The sequence below is a fragment of the Endocarpon pusillum genome (assembly GCF_000464535.1).
Source record: "Endocarpon pusillum Z07020 unplaced genomic scaffold C734253, whole genome shotgun sequence".
Classification (NCBI taxonomy): domain Eukaryota; kingdom Fungi; phylum Ascomycota; class Eurotiomycetes; order Verrucariales; family Verrucariaceae; genus Endocarpon; species Endocarpon pusillum.
Window position 1 is genome coordinate 41,993 of NW_006913602.1, and position 24,094 is coordinate 66,086.

A 24,094-nucleotide genomic window follows, 5' to 3' on the forward strand; every position below is an offset into this window, starting at 1 on the left:
ACTTTCTGTGCTGCGTTTTTCGTCTGTTGATAGGATAGTTAGTGCAGCACTCCTCAAAGCAAGCAAGCAACTGTCATTTAATTGTCACGTCTGAGTCCCGGAATTTGTTCTTTCAGCGTAAATAGTCGGCCGAGATGGGGTCGAATATGATCCCATTTCCCCGTCCGCCAAGAAGCGGTGATGATGTGAAATTGCTTGCATTTTCTTATTAAACCACCTCTCAATATCTAATGTATAGTAAGTAGCTACTAGTATGGTGTCCTTGTGGTAAACTTTCGGCCTTGCAGTGTGGTGGACGTAGCAGACCATTTAGCTTTTCTTCATGATACTTTCAAGATTCAGCGGTTATGGCAACCTGAGCAGGTGTAGGCGAGTCGCCGCACGTCCCTAAACTAATCTGGATTTCCAAGTCTGCTTCTTGACCAGCCGCGATGAATCGCACATCCAAACATGGCGTTCCAAACGCTGTGAATGATAAAAGAGCAGGAGTAAAAAGAACTGGGCCACCAGAGCGCTAATAGGAACTGAACCTAGATTGGTTTGGACCCCTCTGACGGTGTAATACACACACTAATTTGTACTCGAGTATGGCGGCCTGGTGGGCCCGAAGCTTGGCGCCAAAATTCATTGCAGTTCTCAGATTCCTGCTATGCTACATGGCTATTTAATAGGGGATAGGGCGCCCATTTCGCTCGTTTAGGGCAGCTACTCTATCTGGCATTGTTGAGATAGCCCTATTAATCTCCTCAATGGTTATTTTATCCCACTCCTCTTGGATAGCTTGACGCAGCACAGCTTCTTCGAAGATGACCCCCCTGGACTTCAAGCGCTGCTTTATTATCCTCCAGATGGTCTCAATAGGGTTGAGATCTGGCGAATTAGCAGGGTTCATCTTCCATCTGATCCCTAGAAGGTCCTTAAGTGCTTTAATCTTGTTAGGACCCTTGCCCTTGGTACCATGAGGCCCATCATTATCTTCGACCAAAACGCAATCCTTATCCCGTTCAGGAGCAACAATTTGCTCAAGAATAGCCATATAGTCAGCTTGAACAAGCCGTCCCCCTATACCAGAGCCAGTATAGAAGTGGAGCTGACCCTTGAAATTCCATCCAATAACGCCGTACACGTGTATTGATTGATTCTGGCGCTTGAGTTTGAATTGAGTCTTTGAGAGGGCATTTCGTGCTTCATATCCTGGTCGACGATGCATACGAGCTTGTCGCTGCAAGCAAGTAGCAAAATAAGACTCATCACACCATCTATACTTCTTAAAATTGTTCTAATTACCAATAGCGACGCTCAAATGCCCCGATATAATTCGAGCATCAATATGCGTTTGTGAGAGCATTTTTTTCTGTGCAGCCATATAAGTCCCTACACCAAAATCCTTCATATTTCTTTGAATAGCACGTTCAGAGCCATTAGCTATACCAATAGTCTTTGCCACCTTGAAATGACTAGAAGAAGCAAAGCCAAAATTAGCATCTTCTACTACCTCAATTACTTCACATTCGTATGAAGTAAGTACTCGTTTTCGGCCTCGATTGTGGACTTTCTCGCTACGGCGCGCAGATCCTTCTTTAAGGATTTAATAGCCAGTTCGATTAGCTATATTACGTATCTTAAATAGCTCTATACGAGGTAATTTACCAGCTGTGTGGCGTACATCAGCAAGAAGGCGCGCTCGGCGCGGTGTGTCAAGCATCGTTTTTGGCCTTCGTGAGGCTGCAGGAGAAGGAGGATCAATCGAATAAGACTTTCTGCAGACGCGGCGTCTATTTCCCTGTTCAGAATTCATTGTTCACTAAATTTGAGTGAGTATTAGTAGAGAAATAGAGGAATGAAGAAGGGGGGGGAGGAAGGGGATCTGAGAACTGCAATGAATTTTAGGCCCTAAGAGTTGCCTATGACGGTTGAACAACGTGGTGCCCCCAAACCCACGAGGCGTACAGCCAACCATTGGTCTGAATGTAGTTCGCGTCTGCTGCTTGTCGCAAGGCTGGTGATCGGTCAGCCTTGCTCGGAGCTGTGCTGCGCATTCCGGTCTCGACCAATTGGACTCCAGGTATGTGTGAACAATCGCTCTCGCAATCTTCTCACCTCCCTCTTTGCTCTATTAGCGTACTTTCTTTTTTTCTGCGTCTCCATCGATCACCTATCGTTCAGGATACAGGGCAATGGCCGTGGTGCAGAAGCGAGAATTCGTGGACTTCGAAGGGCGTCCAGACGCTCTCTCAGCCTTAAAGTCGCAAGCTTCTCAGTTGCTCACCAGCGAGAGGGGTCTGTGCCCGCGGTGTGTTGATATCGATCTTGAACACCTACCAACTCAGCGCTATCAATTGCGAAAATCTTAACATAAAGAAGATCCAGAAATCTCTATACTTTTTGGCAAGTTTCACTTTAAACCTGGCTGGATGGGGATGCAGGAGCACGAGTGCTGGCTCAACAGCGACGACGACATCATCGACCGCGCCACCTGGTGCCAGGAGTGGATCCGCGACGTCGACCGCGCCAGCAGCACCTTGGTCGGCAAGACGCTGAACCTCGCCCACCTGCACCGCCAGTAATTGGTCGATGCCGGCTTCGTCGACGTGAGGGAGGACGTCCGCACGGTCCCCATCTGCCACGCCTGCATCTATATTTGAAGTGGCACTTTGTTTGCGGACGGAAACCAGCCTAAAGGAGAATCCACGCTTGACCCCTACTACGAGCTTCCAACGCTGGCAAAGTTAGAAGTGGGATAGCTCTATTGGGTTTTGTGGGGGTGCGTTATTCTAATTGATTTTAGCACATGGACGCCGCGGCTCGAAGCATTTTGGAAAGTGACGTCATGTAGCTTCGTTCTTTTTTCGCATGACTGTAATAATTTTATCAGATCCTGCTTCATAAGTTTCATTTCCCTGCCTCAGCTCTCCACGTCAGAGAATCCTGGCCCCTGAACGATTCCAACCCGATCAAGGTGTCGATGCCGCCTCTAGCATGGTTTGACCCACGACTCCAAGCCAGCTCACGGGTCTGCCACGCATCTCACCCTCACACCCTTGGAATCGAGCTTGGGTGAGGGCAAGAAAAAATCGTGGGCGAGCGTCACATCGGACTCGTCTGTCTCATGCAGCTTGAAGTGGAAGTTTCGGAACACCCCGGCGAGGGCGAGGTAGAGCTCTGCATAGCCAAGGCTGGTTTGGGTTTTCCTGGTCAGCTAAAACATGATCCAAATCACAAGATAGCAAAGAAGAGATATATGTAGAGCGTACTTACTTGATGCCGACGCACGATCGTGAACCTTTCTGGAAGCAAATGAAATAGCGCTCTAGATCGGAGCCGTCCTTGGTCGGGGGTGGGTTGATCCACCGCTCCGGCTTGAACTTGTCATGTTCGGGGAAGATGTCCTCGTCGTTGTTGACGTCGACGATTGTCATCGACACGGGCGTGCGGGGTGGGATTACCCAGTCCTTATAAACTAGGGGCTTGGATAGCAGTCGCGGGTTCCTGGATGTTACGGGGTAAGAGAGCCGGATGCCTTCTCGTATACAGCCGGTAAGGTATGGCAGCTTTTCGAGCTCGACCCAGGTGGGTGGATTACTCGGATCGGGGATCGCTTCCTCCAGTTCCTGGCGTAGGCGGGTGAAGACGAGAGGTTGATTGATTATGTGAAAGGCCCCGACGGACAAGGCCCACCCGACTGTGGTGATCCCAGCGCCGACGACGAGCTGGGCCTCGTCTTGAAGACGTGCTGTCTCTTTCTGATCTGGAGGCAGGTTCGGGTTGTTGAGAAGCTCGTGGAAGACAGTGGGCAGGGGAGACTTGGCGACTTCTTCGTTCTCGCCTTCCTTCAATGCGACAATTTGTTTGCGCAAATCTTTTTGAAGCCGGAACATGAGGGAGAACAGCGGCTCAGTCTTCGCCAACCACGATTCTGGCATGGCGAACAGGATCTTTGGAACGATGGGAAACTGGAGTGAGAGATGACTGGTGATGCTCATGGCCATGAAGGGCTCATGGAAAGTGGTTTTGAAGTCCTCAGAGTTCAGGTGGTCATAATTCAGCGAGAAGCAGTATTGCATAATCACGTCGCCTGCGAGGGCCATGAAACCTGCACTTAATGAGAACGGCTTGCCGCTGTCCTTATAGCCACGAATCCGTTGTATGAGGAGATTGGTCTTTTCGCGAACGACGCTTTCAAAGGAGATGATGCGTGCTCTAGAGAAGAGCGGGTTAAGAGCTCCACGGCGCTTGAGGTGGAGATCAGCTGTCGGTGTAGCGAGGACCGACTGGTCGTTGCTGAAACGGTTGGCCATCCATTCATATTTGTCGACGCGGCCAGCCTTTGTGTAGAGAGTGTCGTAGAACTGAGAGTCCTTGATATGGAGTTCATCGGGGACTATGCGAACGATGGGTCCTGTCACATCAACGTCAGAACAGAATCCTTGCGCATGTGCACACACTCATCGATGCGGGTACAGAGCTCGCTTACCGTATTTCTTATGATACTCGTCGATGATGAACATGAACTGTCCTTTTTTCACTACCTCATAATAGAACTCATGCCATCTACTGAGCGCAGCATATTTCGGACCAGGGAATTTCGCTAATGGGTGGAAAAAGAGTCTATATACAGCCAGCCCCAGCAGGTAGGTAGACCCAATCACGACTACGGTCGAGACGTAGGAGGTCACATTTGATGAGAAGTCCATCTTATGGCGCACCGAGTTCTATGGAACCCAGTATGCTATATCGAATAGATGCACAATTTCGGAGCTTGACAGTAACATACCAGTAGAGAACAGAGCGTTTTCATACCAACTTCTGCTGCTAGGTAGTACTTGCTCTGACCAGGGCCAGCGCAGCTCAACGGTTGTGGTCTGTCATGGATTCTTGGCTATAATTTAAATACGTACAGATTGGCTGTACGATACAGGGAAATTGGCTGGTGAAATTGTAGTAGAAATTGACCAATGAAAAGCAGGCAGAACGCAGGGATTACGCGTAGACAAAGTGGCCGATCAGCGCTTATACGGTCTGACAGAATCGTACATCTATAGAGTCCTTTGAGCCGGAACAGTTCACAACAGAAATGTCTGCACCCTTGATTTCAGCTGTCTGATCTGAGAACGATGTGCCCCAATCCTAGCAACCTAGATCCTCGTGGTCTGGATAGACTTAAATTTGACCCTCCCGTCTTCAACCTTCAACACATGAACAGGGACTTTGACCCTCAACGCCTCTTCTCCGGGAAGATTCATCGGGGCGGAGAAGCCTGCGACATGTGAAACATCGCTCCCGCAAGTGGGACATCTCCAGCGCCTGATCTGCTGCTCGCTGCTGCTGCTGCTGCTGATTCGCTCTTGTGGCCCGTTGTTGCTATTGGTGTCCAGTCTCCTGATGCAGACGTTGCAGAATTGGTGGTCGCATGGTCGAATACTGTCAATGGTTAGTACAAATGATTTATAGAATATCTGCTTCTGCTCCTTGACTTACATGCAGTCACACAGCCGCATCTCACATCCTCCGCACATCCTTGGTTTTGATGGATCAAATTCCGGCTCTCTCGTCACACCCTGGTCCTTATCCATCGCACTCACCGAGATAACGTTATCGAAATCGCCACCTTCAAGACGGTTGTCGACCTGTTCTTCGACCACATAGAATGGCAATTTCGCCTCAGCATATTCTGCTGCGTCGATGGGTGGTGGTGGTGGGGGAACGATGTGCGTCACTTTCTCGCAGCTGGCTGGGTCAAGAATATGTATGTTAACAAGACGGGTGGCCTCTGTGTTCCAGTTGCGAACGGGAAACGGATCGCGATATATATCCTGGACTGAAGGCACGGTCAGTTGCTTTTTGCAGACAATGTGCGTGTAGAAAATATGCTGGAGAGTCTGTCCAAGACAGCGAAGATTTAAAAGTACCTAGCTTTCCCCCAGCGGCCAAACCCATGGCTTTCAGGTCTTTTGTCACTACCTTGATGCTAAGAGCGTCTTCAGGCTCTGAGAGAGCATGGGGAGGGATGCCAACACCAGGACCTTCGTTATGTGTGGACGACGTTACTATTGCACTCTCCAATGGAAGCTCCCGAGTAGGGCGAAAACGTATCGGGCTGCAATTCCGGCTAAGCCGTTCGCTTGATACTCCCGACGATTCAAACCATCTTATATATAGGGCCTATCACATAAGTCAGCATGAATAGCTCCCTATCACACTTCTACCTACTTTGATATGTGTATCTTCCTCTGAAGCGTCTCCAGTAAGATCGGAGATCGCATAGGGCGCCCAATAGGTTGGACTTGGTGGATAAGATCTAATTTTGTCACCAGCACTCAATCCAAGCTCCAATGGTGTTTTATCCTCATTCAATATCCTTGATGAATCAAATAACTCAGCCGCAGTAGATCGCTCTGTGGATCCTGGCAGAAAAGTCCTTAATTGCGTCTTGTATGACGCAATGATCTCAATCTGCAACCTCCGTATTTCTCTTCCCCAGTTTTCTGGCCTTCGACTGTGTAACCTGAGCCCACTTCGGGTGAAAGGGTGTATTGGTCAGCCCTCAAGGTTCTGCGGAATGGTTCACCTGCTCAAGTCACTTACCAGGCATCGCCACAAACTGTCGAACGATTCCAGGGCTAACACAGATTTCCGTCCAACCATTGCTGACCAGGAACGACAACATAGTCCTGAAGGACCTCTGTCGCCTGAGCTTCGTCTGTTCTATCATCCATTCTCAGTCCAGAGACTGCATTGATCCGACCAACAAAGATACGCAGCGCATATTGTTGGGAACCCCCAGCCCAAAATCTGATCCACAATGCTTCTCTCTGCCACATAGGTAGAAAGACCCCCCCCCCTGCTGTACGATGTTGTCTGGTAGTCGATCACTGTATGCACTAACATTGTAGAGGGGGAACACGCCGAGAGAGGCTGGGAGCTGATGTAATCTGTCATCATCAGGCATTCTGGTCGTGCGCTGAACGAGATGTCGAGGCCCCAATCATCCTTGAGGCTCTCCAGCCGAGTGCGGTGGTCGCTCAAGCCACCTTCACTGATATTGAGATTAATTTCTTTCTGGAAATATCTGTTTGTGAATGCAATGAGCCGATCGTCCATATTGACGCATTTTCCATTCTCGGATGGTCTTCCTTGGACTATTTCGAGCTCTTCGAATGGGTGTACGCAGAGTTTTTTAGCCTTTTTGTCGTTCCATATTCTTTCCCCTTGCTGTAGCGAGACTGGACGGTAATAACCCAGCGCTGAGTGGTATAAGCAGAGCAAACTAAGAGACACTGCTAGCACAAAGAAACAAACCGTACTCACACTCTATCCTTTCCCACAGCACTGATAGAGGGTCGTTCCGTGGCACAAGAATTCGTTCGGCGTGAATTCTCTCAGTGTTCGCTTCCTCGTCGTTTGGCTCGTTAGAGTCTGAAGCCTTCCGTAGCCCGTTGACTACGATCGCAATCATACTCCGAGCACTAGATTCAGTCTTTGAAAGTAGTCCATCCTGATGCAAAAGCTGAGCTGCGGGACCCATTGAACTGAATACAAAGCATAGATTATTTGTTCAAGCTGGTATTGTGGGAGAATATGAACAGAAATTGAAATGTGCAAAGCGAGTTTTCGTCACTTATTGAAGATGAAATTAAATTTCAGCCCTGAGAGCCTGAAAGTTGCCTGATCCCTCCTTGCAGCCAATTGGCCTCCAACTTGGGCTGAATTTATCACCGGCGGCAAAGCCACGTTTTGCCTGGCTGAGGTGCAAATTAGCTGAGGCATGGATCAACGTGGCTGGCTTCTTCGACCACATCAGATATAAACTTCCTCGACGAAGACTGACCAAAAGTAATGAATGAAGTAGAACCGAGTTTCCAGCATGTCTTTCGGCTTTAGCGTCGGAGATATTATTCTGGTTAGCCAGCTAGCATACAAGCTCTATTGCAACTTGACGACCGGTAGACGCTCCGCAGCCAAAGATCTCAAAGAGCTCGAAGATGTGCTTTTCGGTCTTCGCTGCGCGCTGGACCACCTCAGCAAAGCCGCAGAAAGCATATTGTCGACGGCCCCGGATAGCCAAGATGCCAACGCAGTCGAGGTTCGGCACAAATTGGACGCCATGGTTAACTCTTGTGGTGCTACCCTCTTAGAATTGGACTCCGTAACCAAGAAGTATAGAGAAGCCGCCGAGTCGGCCCAAAATGATGTCTTAGGTGATGATGCTGAAGGCGTATCTGCTGTTGCCGTGTCGACACGTCCTATCAAAAAGCGTTCACTGGCCCAGTTCAAGGAGAATGTTCGTGTGAATTGGATGAAGATCCGCTGGGATGTTGAACGAAAGTCCCTTAGTGAGTTTCGAGCGAAGCTGCAATCACATACTGATGCCATCACCATCATCCTGAACACACTTCTATGGTGCGCTGTACACTACTCATTTTGATTATCACTATGATTTGACAAATTCTAGGTCCGCAACCCACCGAATTGAAGTCGACGGCAAGGTCAACGCCGAAAAGGTGCACAAGCTCCAAGATCATGCACTGCAGTCCAACACAACTCTTCTACAGCTAGTACAGGAAATTCGCACCTTGCTTCTTCCCCGGGGAGATGCCCCTTCACCGCCAGCGCCTGAGGCACCTGCTTCAATGCCCTCAACACAACAACCAGAAACTATGCATAATCGCCGGTTCACCCTAGCAATGACCGGCGGTCGGAGGCCACATCACCGCTTTTCCCACTCGATAAGTCCTCATTACAACTCTTTCGCTCTAATGGCAACAAGCCCAACTCCAGACACCTGCATTCCCGATATCTCGGCATCATTCGGACCACTACCAATACCACTGAATGACTCCACAACTGACCGCGCTGCTGATACACATCGCGTTCTCACTCGCAAGCCACCACTTGAGCTCCCAGCTGCAATAGCCGAACTGAATATCAAGCGCCAATCATCCGGCTCGAAGGTATTTAATGAATACCTTCAAAAGCACCTCCTGCCAAGTCCTCCAAGCAAACCCCAATTCCTCACTCTTGAAGTACCCACCCTGCTTCAACTGCGTGATGGTCTCAATTATATTTTCCACCCACTTCCCGGAACCACAGCCCGCCAAGCAACTCTCGATCGCGACGAGCGAAAGAAGGAGGTCCTTCGCTGGACTCACGGACTGGAACACCTTCTCGACTGCTGGATCGCCGAACCGATATCCGTCCCTCTGGATGCAAAAGGAGAAAAACAGGCTAAAGTGAACGAAATTGTCGAACTTTTGGTAGATATGAACGGGTCGATCGAGAGATGCGACTCTAAGACGAGGAGACTATTCTATCAAAGCACGGAGCAGGCGGAAATCGATGGAGTCCTGCAGAAGCTGCAGACGGTGACGAAGTCAGTGAGGGTGATGAAAGAAGTGGAGGAGTTCGAGGATGTAAGGGACGAATGGAAGGATAGTCAGAATGGTGGCTAAATAGAGCAAAAACGGGTGGAAAGGGAGAAACAAGAAAAGAATGATTCTGCGAATGATTCTGCAGATTCCAACATCCCCTGCTCGATAAAATATCCACATGGACAAAAGACAATATCTAGAATCTACAAGGTGGGAGACCAGAGAAATTTGCTGCTCCTTTTCTTTCAATTCTAACACGCGACTCACCCGCAATGCGCGCCTGAAGTCGCATATGAATGTTAACTTATGCTCATATACTGCCTTTGGAGTGATCTCTAACAATCGTTGATGATTGTCCCCCATGTGAGGCGAATTACCCTCAATGAGGAGTTTGAAGGGTATCTTGACGTGTCTCAGTCTTGAGGTAGGTTTTCAGAAGTTCAATCCTGGAGAAATTGAGTCTGCCACGTCCATACTAGGTAGGATTGGCGATATCGAGTGTGTCCTTGCGTTCTTGAGAGAGAAGCAGACCTGCAACTCTCAAGCCTGTGCACATCAACTCTTCCGGCGACTTTAAATAATAGTAAGCCCTACTGCAAAATCCCATCCCCAAGCGAAATTTATAATCACACTCTTATTATGGTATACCCAGAATATATAAGTCCGCGAATAATAGCCCCAAAGTCATATAAAGCATATCAAGGCGAAAGGGATTTATCCACACGGTCGTCGTCGCTAGATCCGGTATGAGGCGATTGACTTCATCCGCCGTCAGAACCCATCCCAACATGTGTTCTATGAATCGTTTGTCATCTGGGTGATATGGTCCTCTGTACCGATAAGGTGGTCCACCTTCGCTACGAAAATGACGCACCAAGACTCTCATGTACTGTAGCGTCTCGATCCGCCTGTCCTCTTCTTCTGTTGTGTTGGGATCTAGTGGAGGCAAGTTCCATTTACGCAATATTGTCCGACGAGGACGAGGGCCAGGGCTGCTGCCGCTAGGGGTAACCGTCATGTACCATATCGTGTACTTCTCTTGATCCGGTAGGAGACCTCCAGCTGGTTGCATAGTATCAGAAATAGCAGGATCGGCATCAGCAGAAGAAGAAGGAGGATGTGGTAGTGGTCGTGGTCGTGGTGCTATGGCTCGGCCGGTCACTGGATCCTTCCGGGAGAGGGGTTTCGCCCAGAGCGGTAGTTGATCCATAGTGATGGTAGATCCACCCCTATCTATCCTTAGACCGGCAATGGGGTGGGTAAGGACATTTGTATCCAAGTGAGCATGACTAGCTATACTTCTACTAGGTCCAGCACCTTCTTTTGAGGGACTTGGGAGAGGAGTTCGTGGTCTCGCTGCCTGCTGATCATCCTCGCTACCGCTGCTGCTAGACTTTGCTCCAGCTTGTCTAGCTGCCAGTGCACGCACTCTAGAGTCTCTTGGTACTGGTGACTTGGCTTTGGCTTTGTTAAACCTCCCACCAGAAGGTCCAGGTGGAGGTGGAGGTGAAGAGGACATAATAGTGGAGAAATTCTGGTTTTGGTGGGTTGAGAATGTTGTAGGTGATCCCCATATTCGTATTTGAGTGGCAGGAGGATCAGAAAAGACAGCAAGCAGATTTTCACTTTCTCTTGAAGAGAAAAAACGGGTAAATCTCACTATGTATCATAGCCTCACCATTGTCTGATGTCTGCATGTCGAATCCCCAATTTGAGGTAGGATTCAGTTGTTGAAATGCGTTTCCGAAAACATGTCATGTTTGAGCTAACAGAAAGAACCCCCTAGCTTTATTAGAGAAGTTTTGGCTTTGTCACAAGACAATTCATGTTTATATATCGTGAATGCAATCTACTGACCCGGATCGCCCTGCACTACTGCCTGAGAAGAGTCCGCTGGCTGTGACTTACAGATGGTTCTGGCGTACTCTCATCATCTCATGAGGATGTCGTTTGAGAGTGTACGGAGTATAAATATTGGAAATGCGCCTCCGGCTGAATTTCGGAGTGCTGGATGATGACCGGTTTCAGCTTCCATAAGCGATTGAACGTGTTGTCCAATTCTCGAAACGGCATTGGAAGGGCCTCACAAACCTCCGGATAAAGAATCCGGTTGATCCAATCCTAGGTAATAGGAGATTAGACACTACTAGTCCTAGCAGTTGGACAGCCTGCACAGGAGGAAAGACGAAACTTCCCACGTGTCTACTACATAAACGTTAAGGACCCCGGTAGCGGTCAGGGCACTACTTAGCAGGAGAAGGCCCTCTGAAAACCATGCCTACGTAGTATATTACCATCAATGTGTGCTTAGTTTCAGCCTAACCGTGATATAACCTAATTTACATAAAATTATACAGCCAAACATCTGGAATCTAACAAAACTACGTTATTTCGGACATCATTTTAGGGAAATGACGGTCCAATTATGGCTAATTTATGGTCATTTGAACCTCCTGACAATCCACATAGTTTCTGTGATGCTACCGAGAACTGCAGAAATATGACTAAATTATTGGCCTATACGGGCCGGTAATTTTTGGGGATTTTGACCGGTCAGCCTGCAAGAGATAATGCGAAGTGTCACGAGTTCCGCGTTACATATAGAGGTTTGGAAGGAGAACACTGTTGGAACATGAGATTGTGGAGAATAGGATAATAACCCCCTCCAAGGGTTCCACGTGGTGCCAGTTCCGGCGAAAGGCGCCGTACAACACGTGTCTTATTTACCGGGAGAAGGGCTCTGAAAATGACGCGGTATTGGTCCTTAGTGATTTTGCAGACATTTTATTATTTTATGTAGGAGCACTTGAGTAAAGGATACAGTGCTGAATATGAAAATAGCAACGACGGCTCAGTAAAATTGAAAATCAGTGCGTTCCTCAATGATGTTCATTTCTCTCAACTTCTCTTCCACACTCTTCTCCCTGCCACGATCTCTCTTCTGCGGGGAGCGATTTCGGTCCACTCTGGGGCATGGTTCTTTGATGACGTTGAGGTACTCTAACCGCGGACGATCCCAGAATACGTAGCCCCATGATCTGAAGTCAAAATCACACGGTGATGCGTAGTAGGGCGTGGGTAAGTACTGATTCGCCCATAGCCAGCCCAAGTTGCGTTTGTCCGGTGCATCGCCTTCAAAATCAAGTGGCTTTCCCTCTTCTAGATCCTGCTTCTCCTGCTTGAAAGGGTTGACGGAGGGTAGTAGAGCATCGGCTAAAGTACATGCAAGTAGGCCAGAGTTCTCCGCTACAATCGCCCTTCTGGTTCTCTTGTCTGTCAAGTGGAAAAGTCGGCGAAGAAATCGTAGTCCGAAAGTGGACAAATACTCTGTGTTGAGAATTTGATACCGCTTTTCTGATGTCCAGAAGAATGATCGCGCATCCTCGTCGTGTTCGATATCGGTTTCATAGAAATGAGATGGGTGGTCTCTAGAAGATGTCGCAACTCCTTTACTGTGCCATCTTGTCTCGTCAGGATCACCACCGAGGCTTGCGGTAGCTTGCGTCGAGGCCACAACTGATTCAATGTATTCAGTTTCTACCTGGTCGAGAACCTCCTCGAGTCGCTCAATGACGTACTGATGCACGCACATGACTTCTTCTACTTCCCAGGGTGAAGTTGCATACTCAGTCAGGAGAGCTGGCCACACCACCATGTTGCGTTCGGATCCGCGCATGTCCATTGTCAAAAGGTTTATAGTCTGAAAGGTGTCATATCTGTAGAAAGCCCGCCGAAGCCGGTAGAGCTCAGTGGTGCTCAGAGGTGGTCCACCATACTTCACCAGCTGACGTGAGGCGTAATCATGGACAAAGTCTTCAACCACCCGCTGATACTGGAAGAAGAGTATCCACTCCGTCAACGGTAATCGGAGCGATGTGGAAGTATCATTCCTGTCCTTAAGAATATTTTGATCCAGAGGCGTAGGATGGCGCCGTGTAGTAAAAACGCTATCATCGGATCGTTTCTTAAGATAGCGGACAGTGATAAGTCCATCAGCGAGTATATGCGCACCCAGCGAATTTTGAGCGACCGCTAAGAGAATGCTCTTCCTTGTGGATTTGAAGGACTCGTAAATTTGTTTCGAAGCGAGGATCATAGAGAGTAGGTCATCAGCAGAAGCCAAGGATGATAGTATTGCGCATATCAGTTCTGCTGGTAGCGTAGCCAACAAAGCTGGCTCCATGACTGCTTCGGCAAAATGGAACAGAGGCACGGGCACGAATTGACCATTTATCACTGTTTGCTTGTCACCCTGGATTTGCGTTTAAAGCTTCTAGCTTTACCTGAGAGGTTTTGCTACTAACGGGATTGTATAGCCTTTCTTTTGCCAGATGCTGCCACCGGCTTCCACGTAGCGAGAGAGGAGTGGATGTGTAGGATGGTTCTTTAGTCAACTCTTCCGAGGTTTAGATTCATGCTTCAAGTTCAAGTAATTGGGGGCGGCGGGAGGCTTGGCGTTGGAGACGGAGAAAACTTGAAGCTTGATTTGTTCTCACCTCCATCTCCAGCATGCATCCTTCATCCTCCATCCTCCGTCCTCCGTCCTCCGTCCTCCACCACCAGGAAGATCCAGCCAATAAGCCGGTCAATAACCTATTCCATCCATTTCATCAATCCCATTTGATTAGCCATAACCCGTCAATTTAAAAACCCTTCATTCCCTCTTTTGTCGCTATGATTCATGATTCGCACTATCGACGCCCAACCTCCCCAACACCTCCGTCGGCACGGTCGGGATATATTTCCTGGCTCTCTCGCGGTTGGTTCCGCCTATCCCCGCGCCGTAGGTGATGAGCATGTCTGTGCTTGTGGGCAGGGAGAAAGGGAGCATGAGGGAGGGGTCTAGAATTAGGGCTTGAGAAACAGGTTCGGGTTGTGGTGATTTACTGGCGAGTGGTGTCTGGGTTTGCTGACTGCTGGGAGATGGAGATTGAGGAAAGGGTATTTGGGGCGGGGTATGTTGCTGGTCGTTTGGTAGAGTACCGTTCTGAGACGTGATGGTTGTAGATGCTGGTGTGAATGTGGATGTGAATGTGGATGTGAATGTATGAGCTTCGGATTTGACGGGTGTTGATGGGGTAGAGGTAATCTGTGGCGCTTGAGAGATGGGTGTACGTGGTCTCCTGATTAGACCTTCCTGTCCTTTCTGAAGCTGCACAAGAAACTTCATATGTGCTTTGGGTAGGCTCTTCTCGCCTACTTCGGAGCGATATGATTTGACAGCGTGAATCAATTGCGTTGGGGTAAGTCTACCCAATTGTTCTAGCGTTGCTACAAGACTCTCGCGATCTTCGCCTAAGCTGGTGAAGCACTGTAACCATTGGAGCAGTTGAATGACAGGACTGAGATGGCGTCGTGCAGCTTCAACGGTGTTTTCACCTGTCGAAATCGTGGAACCATTCTCGTAATGTTCTGGTTGACGGTTATTGGAGCGAGCCCAGTCTTCCAACTGGGACACATTCATACGGATCTGCATTGCTTTGGTGCGGGAGAGAAAGCGTTTGGTAGTCATGACGCGATTGAAGAGTTCGGCCCCCAGCCAGTAGAGAAGTTGAGCAAGTATCTGTGATATGATGACTGAGTGGACGTCGTATAAGTCAAGAACGAATAACGTGGATGAGAGTAGGGATGTGATGTTTCGAGGTGATGTTTGCGCTCTCCGCTTGGGTGACGGTGGCCGAAATCGTTTTTCTGGTGGAACATCTTTGGTTTTTGATTTCGACTTGAAGACATTCCATTCGCCTTGGAAGTGGATGTCGTCTGTCAAGCCAGGGATAGTTTCATGATCTAGCATGGCAGTTTCAAGAACTTTGTTCATTCGCCGTTCTGCGTCTCTGATGATGAGGATAAAGATTTCGTTGATTAGCTCAGCGAGCTCGAGTTGCATTTTTGTCGTTGCCTGCAACAGACCCGCATCTTTCTTGAGATAGTGAAGTAAGAGTGTGGCATTAGAAATCCAGAAAGCCAACATGGTCATGTCCCATTGCTGCCGCTCCACCACATCATTGATCTTATCCATGGCAGCGGATAGAAGCTCTTCTAGCAAAGATCCTGTCATGTGGTAATGCGCATATCTTGCCATCAAGAACAGCAGATTTGCCGGAACCGGTTTTTGAGAAGGTGAACGTTGGGGCGTCATGTTAGTTATGATCAGCTCAAGAATTCGATGTAGATCGCCATTCTGGAAGACAAACATTTGATCTCCAACACATCTGTCCCAGACAAATTCTTCCTCTTCCTCGTCCGGCTCAAAAGGAGCTTCGGGAGATTCATCAAATCCGAGCGTTGACAGGTCGACCTCTAAGTTGGCGGCACTCTCTTTCATGAGCATTCGTCTTTTGAGTTCGTTCTCGGCCAATTCTTCCTCGAATTTGTCCTGTCCAAAACCACCACTGTCGTAAAAGTCATCACCAAGCTGCGCAGTCTCTCGTAGACGATATCCATTATCATGCAAATACTCGGAGAGCTCGCTTCCGGGCTGAACAAAGTCATAAGCCGTGCCACCAGAATTAGACTTGATATCTGGATTGGCCCCATGATCAAGCAGGATCTTTGCGATTGTCTTGTGCCGGTTTGTCATCGCCCACATGAGCGGACTCCACTGATTCCTGTCTTGCTGATCGACCAAAGCTCCAGCATCAAGCAGCGCCGAAACGACTTCTTGATGCCCAAAACAGCTTGCATAGACCAACGCCCCTGTACCGTCGTCATCCAAAGCATTGACGTCCACGAATTCTTTGGCTGCACCATTGACGAGCCGGTTTACACGATTTACGTTACCGTTGCTTGCCGCCATGATCAAGCTTTTTTGCAGCACGCTCGTCTTCTCCTCTCTTGACAGCTTGTCGTCAATAGTCACAGCGTCCTCCGCTTCTGCTGAATTAGGCCCATCTTCTTGGTAATGTTGTGCCTGCACTGCTAGCATCTCCCTCAGGCGGGCGTCGCTGTCTTGCATCTGAGCAGCAGTTTCTTCATCATCGTAGGAGGGTGTATCGAGACGGAGATCAAATGCAAGGGGTTTGGCTGGTGTCGGTGTGGTTAGATATTGTGATGAACCTATACTTCCACATATTGAATTAGCAATGGTTGCTCGTAGGAGCCCTTGATGGTTTTCCAACAAGAGCATAGTCCTTGTTAGACCTTGACACACCTTGCCAGGCATCGTACATTTCAGTCTCGCCGCCATAGCTGGAAAAGGTGCGTCGGTCGTCCAGGGACTTCGGAAGGTCATCGGGCAGCTTGCGCGGTGACTGAGGGGATTGTTGTTCGTCGTCGCTGAATCTGTCTCCCCCCTCGCCGCCTTGAGGGTCCGAGACATCCATACCTCATGAGCATATGTTGCATTGATGGAGATGTCATTGAGCCTTTCGCGTCATTAAGACTATATCTCGTGAGGAAGTGTCGTCAAAGGAGCGATTGTCCTTCTGCTTGAGAATGCCAGTGGATGACTTGTGAACTCTACGTCCGTACCTTGTACTCGTACTTGCATTGACGCACTGGTCTATCCAGTACTAGTATGCCAAGTAGAGAACAATCTGTCCCGAGCCCACCTCCCGCCGGGGCCTAGGGTGATGCCGCTCTTGCTCACCCTGTCAGGGTAATACCAGGGTGAGACTTGAAGTTTGTGATATTCGGGCTCAAGCTTGGCATTACACGTGACAGTGCTCGGCTGCCTACTACTACTAGTTAGTAGTAAGCTGTGTATCCCAGTAGATTGTAGGCAATCTCATGATTAGGCTTAGTTCAAGTACACTTTGATGGCTCCACTAACTACCATTATTTAAAGAGGGCCTCTTCCTGCCAAGTTCTGCACATTAATAATAGGAGTCACTCCGTACTCTCACAAGTGATGTGCAAATCTAAGCCGGCCATAATGCACTTGCGTATTTAAGCTATATATATCGGCTCATGCACTATATAGGCTATCTCTTTATTTTTGTGAGTTTGTTGGTGCTAAAGGCAGATCAGCTGCTCTTGCATTCGAGGCGCTTCAATAGCGATTATGATTTTCTGGGATATCATAAATCCCCAGGCGCAAATTCTCAAAGACACTCGCTGCAACCCAAAGCAATACCTCAACGACAAGGACTCCAGCTGTAAAGCGCCGAAGCTGCGGATCATGCCACATTGTACAAAACAAAGGCGCAAGACATTTTCGGCGACAAGACGCATGTTTCAAATGTGATTCGGCCTAACACAGATTACTATTGATCACTGCTCGATTGACTTGCTCAGGGCGGTAATCTTCTCATCGCTGAGAGCGGCCATCCACAGGCAACGTTCGATGATACCTGGGATGGGTGCAAAGTTATACTTCGAGCTTGCGTCGATCAACCGTAATAAGCTCTTCACTATCGTTGCGATGGTACGATATTTTTCAAAGTTGACTAGAGGCTCTCCGCCCAGGCTATTTGCTATCTGAGATGGCTTTTGGGCGTTGTAAGTAAGATCGTGGACATAGAGGCCTAGGTATAGCTTGTCAACGAAGTCAGTCACGGGCAGTGTCATGTACATACCGACGAAAGGAATGCAGCCATCCTGCAAATTGGCCGTTTCCATCTCTATTCTCAGGTCATGGAAGTTTCGGATAGGTTGAATTAACGTTTCCATCTCCCTTAGAAGTACTTGGTCTGACTCTGAAACAAGCTCCCAAGTAGCCTTGAGCCTTGTGCAATCGATTGATGTTAGTGCAATCGTAATTTGAAGCATAGTCGCGTAGTTATGGATTCTTTTGGCGTGGCCAGCAATGTGTATATACTTTGTGATTGCTTGGGCACGCTCGTAGATGTTCTGCGTCATTACGATTTCTGAAAGTACCCATTTCACAACGAGATTGAATCGGGTGATGACAATATCAATGCCCCTGTTGTCCTTAGCCGCTAGATATTCAACCCAATTCAGGATGTTTGGCGACTTGTTGTCCCATTTCATGTCCACCAGGTCACTCCATTCGATCTCGCTCAAGGCGGCCTTCTCAACAAGGGTGAGCTGCTGTGCAAGAACTACGGACTCACATGCAAGGACGAATGGAATATGCCCAGCACTCGTTGTCACAGTTGCAGAGGCAACAGCGGGACTCTTTCTCGGAGGCAGGATTTGCGAAAGCGAACGCTGGCTATCGTGAGCTACAACTCCCTGAGTGGGTGAGGGCTGCGGTGTAAGCGGTTTTTGCTGATACATCATCGGGTTTACCGGAGGTACTGGAGTGACAGCTTGATGAATTGAGAATGCTGGCGACGGTGGGTGAGCCAAAGGATGGGTCGGCAGTGGATGCCCCGATGTTACGTTACCTGGAGCGCCAGCCGGAGAAGAAACAATCGGGGCCTGTACCTCTGAGTGCTCAATCACGTCCACAGTCATCTCGGACGAGAGATCCGTCAAGTTGTCATCCTCATCGAGCAGAAACGAGCCATTTGCAGTAAGCGGGCGAACATCTGGAAGAGTAGAGCCATGCGGAATCCTGCCCATGCTCTCTGTCTTCTCAACTAACTCGATTGAAGGATGCGGAGAAGCCACGTCTCTCTGGGTCTCGACAATCACCTGACCTTCGAGAAGTGGACTGGGGATTGATACGGTTGGTGCTGACTTGGAATGAGCGTTTGGCTTCTTCACGGCATCGCCAACAAGGCCTCGCTCAAGCAACGGAATAGAGCTGTACGATTCCTCAGAATCTGCAACGGAGCTTTTTGGTTGGCCAAACCTTGCAGAAACGGTTTTGATGCCTGGTTTTCTGGTTCTTGAGGCTGAAGCTGGCTGCCTTAAGCGAGGATTGCTGCCGCGCGTAGAGATAGGGGCCTGGACCCCTTGTGGATATGAAGCGTTGCCATCAAAGTTCTGCCGAGGATCTGTACTTGAGGAGCCCACCATAGCGGTCTGATCTCGAGCACATTCAGCACCCATTTCAATGCCGATCTCAGGCGAAGCATGCTTGTATCTGCCTTCTAATTTGAGTAAGGTTGCTTCGAGGCCCCCGTCGGCATCGTCCGGAATGGCCGAGAATCCCGAAATTGCTGCCTCAAACGAGGGTCTCAGATGCTGGGATGAGTGGGTGCGAATCAGCGAGATAGGATGCTGAGCAACTTGAAGAGCAGGTTTCTTCTGTTTCGACATCGTGACTTTATGACCGCCCATGACAAGCATGGATCCAACTGATTCTGATTGGGTGGTCAAAGAGCCTGTTGATTGGCGTCGAGGACCTGCCGCCAAGTCGTGCACGTTTTCGATGTTCCGTAGATTGCCGCCTGGGCGTCTGCGCAAGGTGTGCCCTTGTGATTGAAACTCGAGTTTGGACTGTTTCATTGCTGACGAGGCTACGCTGGCGTCAAAATTTGGGTACGGACCATGTGGCAAGGCATGGCTCTGCCTTTGGTCTGTGTGCAAGAGAGCTGAGGGCGAGACGGCTGCTCTAAGCCTCTCGCTTGGCTCCGAAGACGATGTTCTTCTTGTATATGCCTCTATGCGACTCGGCTGTCCCGCAGATCTAGCCACACGCATTTTTCCTTGCTCTCTCGATCTTCGTGCAAGAGCAGTATCGACAGAGCTGGAGCGGCGACGATCTTCCAAGCTCGATCTCCTCTGGTGTGTGCTACGCTCTGTGGATAGAATTGGCGTTGACGCCATGCCCGCAGCAGCGAATTCTAAATCAGTAACCAGGGCTTCTCCTTGCATGTCCCTCCCAAATGCCGTGATCGTCCTTGGTAGATCATTCCCTGTAGTATTATCTAGTACCGATGAAGCCGACCGAACAGCGTCTTGACCCGGTATACCTTGTATATCGCCGGCCTCGATCGAAAAGTCCCTTGAACCAAGGGTCTGTTGAGACCCTGAACTTTCATGTATACCAGATATAGAAACGCCTAAGCCATGATTAACAACTGACTCTTCCGATGCTTTGGCTTGCACCATCTGATAGCTTTGAGAGACGGCAGCACAGAGAAGGTCGATTCGAAGATGATGTCTAGAAGCAAGCGCTGATTTTTTCTCTCTAAGAGTATCAGTAGATCTTGCCAAGTTAAGTGGTAGATTCGATGTTTTGCCATGAAGCGAAGGTGGAAGAGGACCGATCTCCTCGGTTGAAGAGGTGGAGTTGCTGCCTGTCTGTTTGCTGCTAAGAGCACGGCGAATGGAGCCCATCAAGGTTTTCATACCAGGGTTAGTGGGCGATCCTGACTTTGCACTGCTATCAAACGCGGTAGACATCCCAATCGGAGAGGCATTGAGGCGAGGTTTATGACTGGGAGGAGATTCTGGCACTATAACGTCCACAAACGGAGCAGCTGGGGGATAAACGTTGCCTCTAATCAAACTGCCGGCATAGGGGCTTGCCAGATATACAGGCTGCGATACAAAATTTGCTGATCCCTGATCCCGTATCGAGTCCGAGGTGCTACAACTTCGCTTATGAGCATTGCTAAGACGGCGCTGAGAGTCTTCCATAGAAGTTGGAAGATTGAAAGGCGACTTCTGCATTCTCTGGTAAAGCGACACCGGGTACGGTCGTCTGGCGCTGCTCTCTGGAGGTGGCGTTCTTTTGAACGCTCTGGCAGGAATGGAGCACGACTTTGGTTGCAAACTTTGCTCACTTGTGGGAGATGTAGGCCATCCGGCTGTGAAGGTAAAAGGATGTTTGTCATGTGTTTTCGATCCTTGGGTCACTGGTGGTGACCCATACCAACTCTTCGTAACGCTAACCTTGTCTTGATAGTTGTCTGGTGTCATGCCGATTTCTTGGTCGAGAGCAATATCGAGCTGGGTTAGGCTGGCGTCACGACTTCCCATGATGCCACCAGGTACTATATCTGCGTCTTGCTGTGTAACAACAAAATCCCTAGAGTCCCAGTAAAGGGAGCATCTGCCATTCCAGCATCTCTTCAGATCTAGCAAGATTTTCATGTCACTGACGCCTCCACCGGTCCTTCGACTGACCTCATGGTACATCTCATTGATCTGGTCGCAGAATTGCACTCGCAGCTTCCTGTTGACTACAAAATCGTCCACAAAATAGTTCAGAATCCAGTGCCTTAAAGCTGCAAAGGTTCGAATGCGAATCACTCGGCCGTCATCCTCGAGACGATTGATGGCCCAGTGCAAGCGTGCCAAGAGCAAGCTGAGGAGACGTTCTGTTGACAGATATGCCCGGAAAGTCAAAAAGAAGTCCGAAACGAGGTCGTAGTCCATGAAGGCTTCAGAAGAAATCTGGGCTACTATTCGAGCAGGTGTAGCAGCAGTGATAGCTCCGGTCCTTTGCGAGTAACGAACTACGCATGGTTCATCTTTGATCGAGGTCAGCCTATCATAGACCTTTGGATCTATTGGCTCCCCCTGGCTGTGACTCGTAGAGGAAACAGCTGCTCCTGCAGGATCTTTGGAGAGATCGCTTGTGGTGCCACTACAGCTGAGAAGTGTATCAAATGTCTGGCTTTTGGAAAGCGCACTGGGCCCTTCTTCTTTTCGCTCAGGTGAGAGGAAATTAGTCTTCAATATCGACGCTGGCTTCAAGTTCTCGGATACGCCTCCCGACGTCTTGGTGTAAGCAGAGCTGCGCAAGAGAGGCGTTCCCTGTATACTAAAATGAGGGTTACCCAACCGATAATGTGGAATAGGAATTTCCAGCGTCGGCAGGGCGAATTTCTCAGTGGTCTTAGGGCGAGTTGTCGCCGACCTGTCTATTACGATACGTAAGACCCCATCTTTTGGTTCTGCCGATGGCTGGTGGGTCACATCGACCGTTGAGAATGAGAACGGACGTATGTGAGCGGAAGGTCTTGGTGGCCCGTCAGACATTTTGCTCCTTAATGGGGGTGATCTTGCTGCTGTGGGGTTTGGTGCCTTGTCCGAAATCTGAGAATCTGACCAAATAGATTGCCGTAAACCCGAAATGGCGTTTTCCTGTCGTAATGAACCATGTAGTGTACTGTTAGGTGTCGGAGAGGGAAAGACAAAAGCTTTTGGCGTTGCTTGTTGAGGTTGAGTTGCTGTCGGCCTGCGCGTAGATTAATGTGTTAGCATATAATACTGAGCCCATCCAGGAAGGTCATACCTAAGATACAGCTTGCCTCCGGTTCCCACATTGCCTACAGTGAAATGACGACCTCCCTTACTGGCCGTAGCCGAGGTGCCATCAGAGGTGTTCGCAACATGCCGGGCGCTGGTCGACTTTTGCCGCAGAACCTCGGTGCTATCCTTGACACGTCGTAACGAGTTTTTTCTCGTCTTCTCAAAAATTTTCCGCGGTGGTTTTCCATGCAAAGGCTCGTATTGAATAGTGTTATGGGATTCGTGCATGTGCTGTTCGCTTGCTAGGATAGGAAAAGGTTGTTTCGCTTTTGCGCTCAGCTGCTGATGAGATGATTTCGAGCGAGAGATTTGTCGGACGATGGCGGGGTCAAGAGAAACCAGAGAGGTGTCGCTGTCAGGCGAAGGTGGTAATCCCATGCTCAAAGCACGGAGCTGCCACCAAGTTGCTCGTAGATTTGGTTCGTTCCGTCAATTACAACATGCACTAGATGTAATTCCTGTAAACGCTTCCTGCGCGCATCAGCAGCCCACCAGAGACGCCACCAGGCCGGATCTTGCTGAAACGAAACGTAGGTCAATTGCATAGCAGAGGCTCGGAGGAGACGCGATGTTTGAAAGGCTGTGGTGTCCGCGGTGGCGGTGGATACAGTGCATAAAAGAGATTGGTCATGGGTATGAGTTGACTAGAACCTTTGGTAGAGAATTCTATTCTTGGGCATCTCCTCCGCGTACCAGTTTGAATTTCAAAGTGAGTTGGGTGAGAGTTGTACAAAAGCGGCAGGCCGCAGAGGGCAAAAACTCGGAGCTGGGGAGGTTTGACAATAGAGCAAGGAAGCAAAGACCCGCTGAAAAGCGCAGTCACAGCTGGCACTGACAAGTGAGTTTGTACCGCTATGGGAAAACCAGCAGCAGCCGAGCATTTACGTGTTGTGCTTTTATTCAGTATGACAGCAATCCACGTTTCTTCCTATCACCCACACATACGGAGTACCATGCTGCAGCCAAAGCTATTCGTCGTGTGCTGCCTGACAGCTTACGAAACTCATCCACCAGACCCTTAACTTACATACTCAATCGCCAATAAGTGATCGGCGCGGGATTAGCAATTGGGCTGCACCAGCCATTGGCAGAGGTGAACGTTGCACCATCGAGGTCAAGCTCTGCATAACACCTGCATGATGGTGAACGTCTCCAACCACAAGTCAATACCTTGATGAACAATTATTGCATCGTGTCCATTGGCTCTCTAGTTTGCGTCTGGGACGACAAATATTCAAGATAATCAGACTCTGTCCTGCCATCTATTTCTTGGTTGGAGAGCTCCTAACTATGCACGCCCGAGCGAGAACTAGTTAGTATGTAGTAGAACTCCTTCTCATTCTGTCGTGCCACTCGAGAAACACAACCGGAGCTTGAGCTAATGCAAGCCTTGGTGAATTGAGATCATTGTCTCTGGCCAGCCGTGCTTTGCCGCCCCCTGCCATTCGCTCCAGCCACCCTCGACGCAAAGTACAATATGCTGCTTGATACGGGTACACCTTGTTTACCCTTTAGCGTGCAGAAGTCATGCGCAACACTCTAACCACATTTGTGACGAAATGAGCCAGCCCTCAGGATTGAGTCATCTCCGGGGCGTTAAAGGCGATTGCCTTTCTTGGGTGGAGATCTATGAAGATCAACTCCCGGATCTGTCGATGAGATCTTCTGAT

At 49.2% G+C, this 24,094-nt stretch overlaps 7 protein-coding genes across 7 annotated transcripts; 1 reads left to right on the plus strand and 6 right to left on the minus strand.

Moving 5' to 3' along the window:
- Positions 1–664: 664 nt before the first annotated feature.
- On the minus strand, positions 665–1,210 carry EPUS_00012 (uncharacterized protein; the record flags this gene model as incomplete). The annotated part of the gene is made up of 1 exon (XM_007789042.1): positions 665–1,210. The coding sequence occupies one exon, from the start codon at positions 1,208–1,210 to the stop codon at positions 665–667; it is 546 nt and encodes a 181-aa protein (XP_007787232.1).
- Positions 1,211–2,318: 1,108 nt separating this feature from the next.
- Positions 2,319–4,694, minus strand: EPUS_00013 (uncharacterized protein; the record flags this gene model as incomplete). Its single annotated transcript, XM_007789043.1, has 4 exons — positions 2,319–2,720; positions 3,032–3,191; positions 3,259–4,399; positions 4,475–4,694. 4 exons carry the CDS (start codon positions 4,692–4,694, stop codon positions 2,319–2,321), a joined length of 1,923 nt encoding a protein of 640 aa, XP_007787233.1.
- Positions 4,695–5,135: 441 nt separating this feature from the next.
- EPUS_00014 (uncharacterized protein) lies at positions 5,136–7,101 on the minus strand (the record flags this gene model as incomplete). Its single annotated transcript, XM_007789044.1, has 5 exons — positions 5,136–5,421; positions 5,479–5,818; positions 5,910–6,162; positions 6,211–6,298; positions 6,887–7,101. The coding sequence occupies 5 exons, from the start codon at positions 7,099–7,101 to the stop codon at positions 5,136–5,138; spliced, it is 1,182 nt and encodes a 393-aa protein (XP_007787234.1).
- Positions 7,102–7,864: 763 nt separating this feature from the next.
- EPUS_00015 (uncharacterized protein) lies at positions 7,865–9,449 on the plus strand (the record flags this gene model as incomplete). The annotated part of the gene is made up of 2 exons (XM_007789045.1): positions 7,865–8,400; positions 8,453–9,449. The coding sequence occupies 2 exons, from the start codon at positions 7,865–7,867 to the stop codon at positions 9,447–9,449; spliced, it is 1,533 nt and encodes a 510-aa protein (XP_007787235.1).
- A 2,770-nt stretch (positions 9,450–12,219) lies between these two features.
- On the minus strand, positions 12,220–13,551 carry EPUS_00016 (uncharacterized protein; the record flags this gene model as incomplete). The annotated part of the gene is made up of 1 exon (XM_007789046.1): positions 12,220–13,551. The coding sequence occupies one exon, from the start codon at positions 13,549–13,551 to the stop codon at positions 12,220–12,222; it is 1,332 nt and encodes a 443-aa protein (XP_007787236.1).
- Positions 13,552–14,040: 489 nt separating this feature from the next.
- On the minus strand, positions 14,041–16,690 carry EPUS_00017 (uncharacterized protein; the record flags this gene model as incomplete). The annotated part of the gene is made up of 2 exons (XM_007789047.1): positions 14,041–16,424; positions 16,519–16,690. The coding sequence occupies 2 exons, from the start codon at positions 16,688–16,690 to the stop codon at positions 14,041–14,043; spliced, it is 2,556 nt and encodes an 851-aa protein (XP_007787237.1).
- An 889-nt stretch (positions 16,691–17,579) lies between these two features.
- On the minus strand, positions 17,580–22,802 carry EPUS_00018 (uncharacterized protein; the record flags this gene model as incomplete). The annotated part of the gene is made up of 3 exons (XM_007789048.1): positions 17,580–17,833; positions 17,885–22,350; positions 22,408–22,802. The coding sequence occupies 3 exons, from the start codon at positions 22,800–22,802 to the stop codon at positions 17,580–17,582; spliced, it is 5,115 nt and encodes a 1,704-aa protein (XP_007787238.1).
- Positions 22,803–24,094: the final 1,292 nt, after the last annotated feature.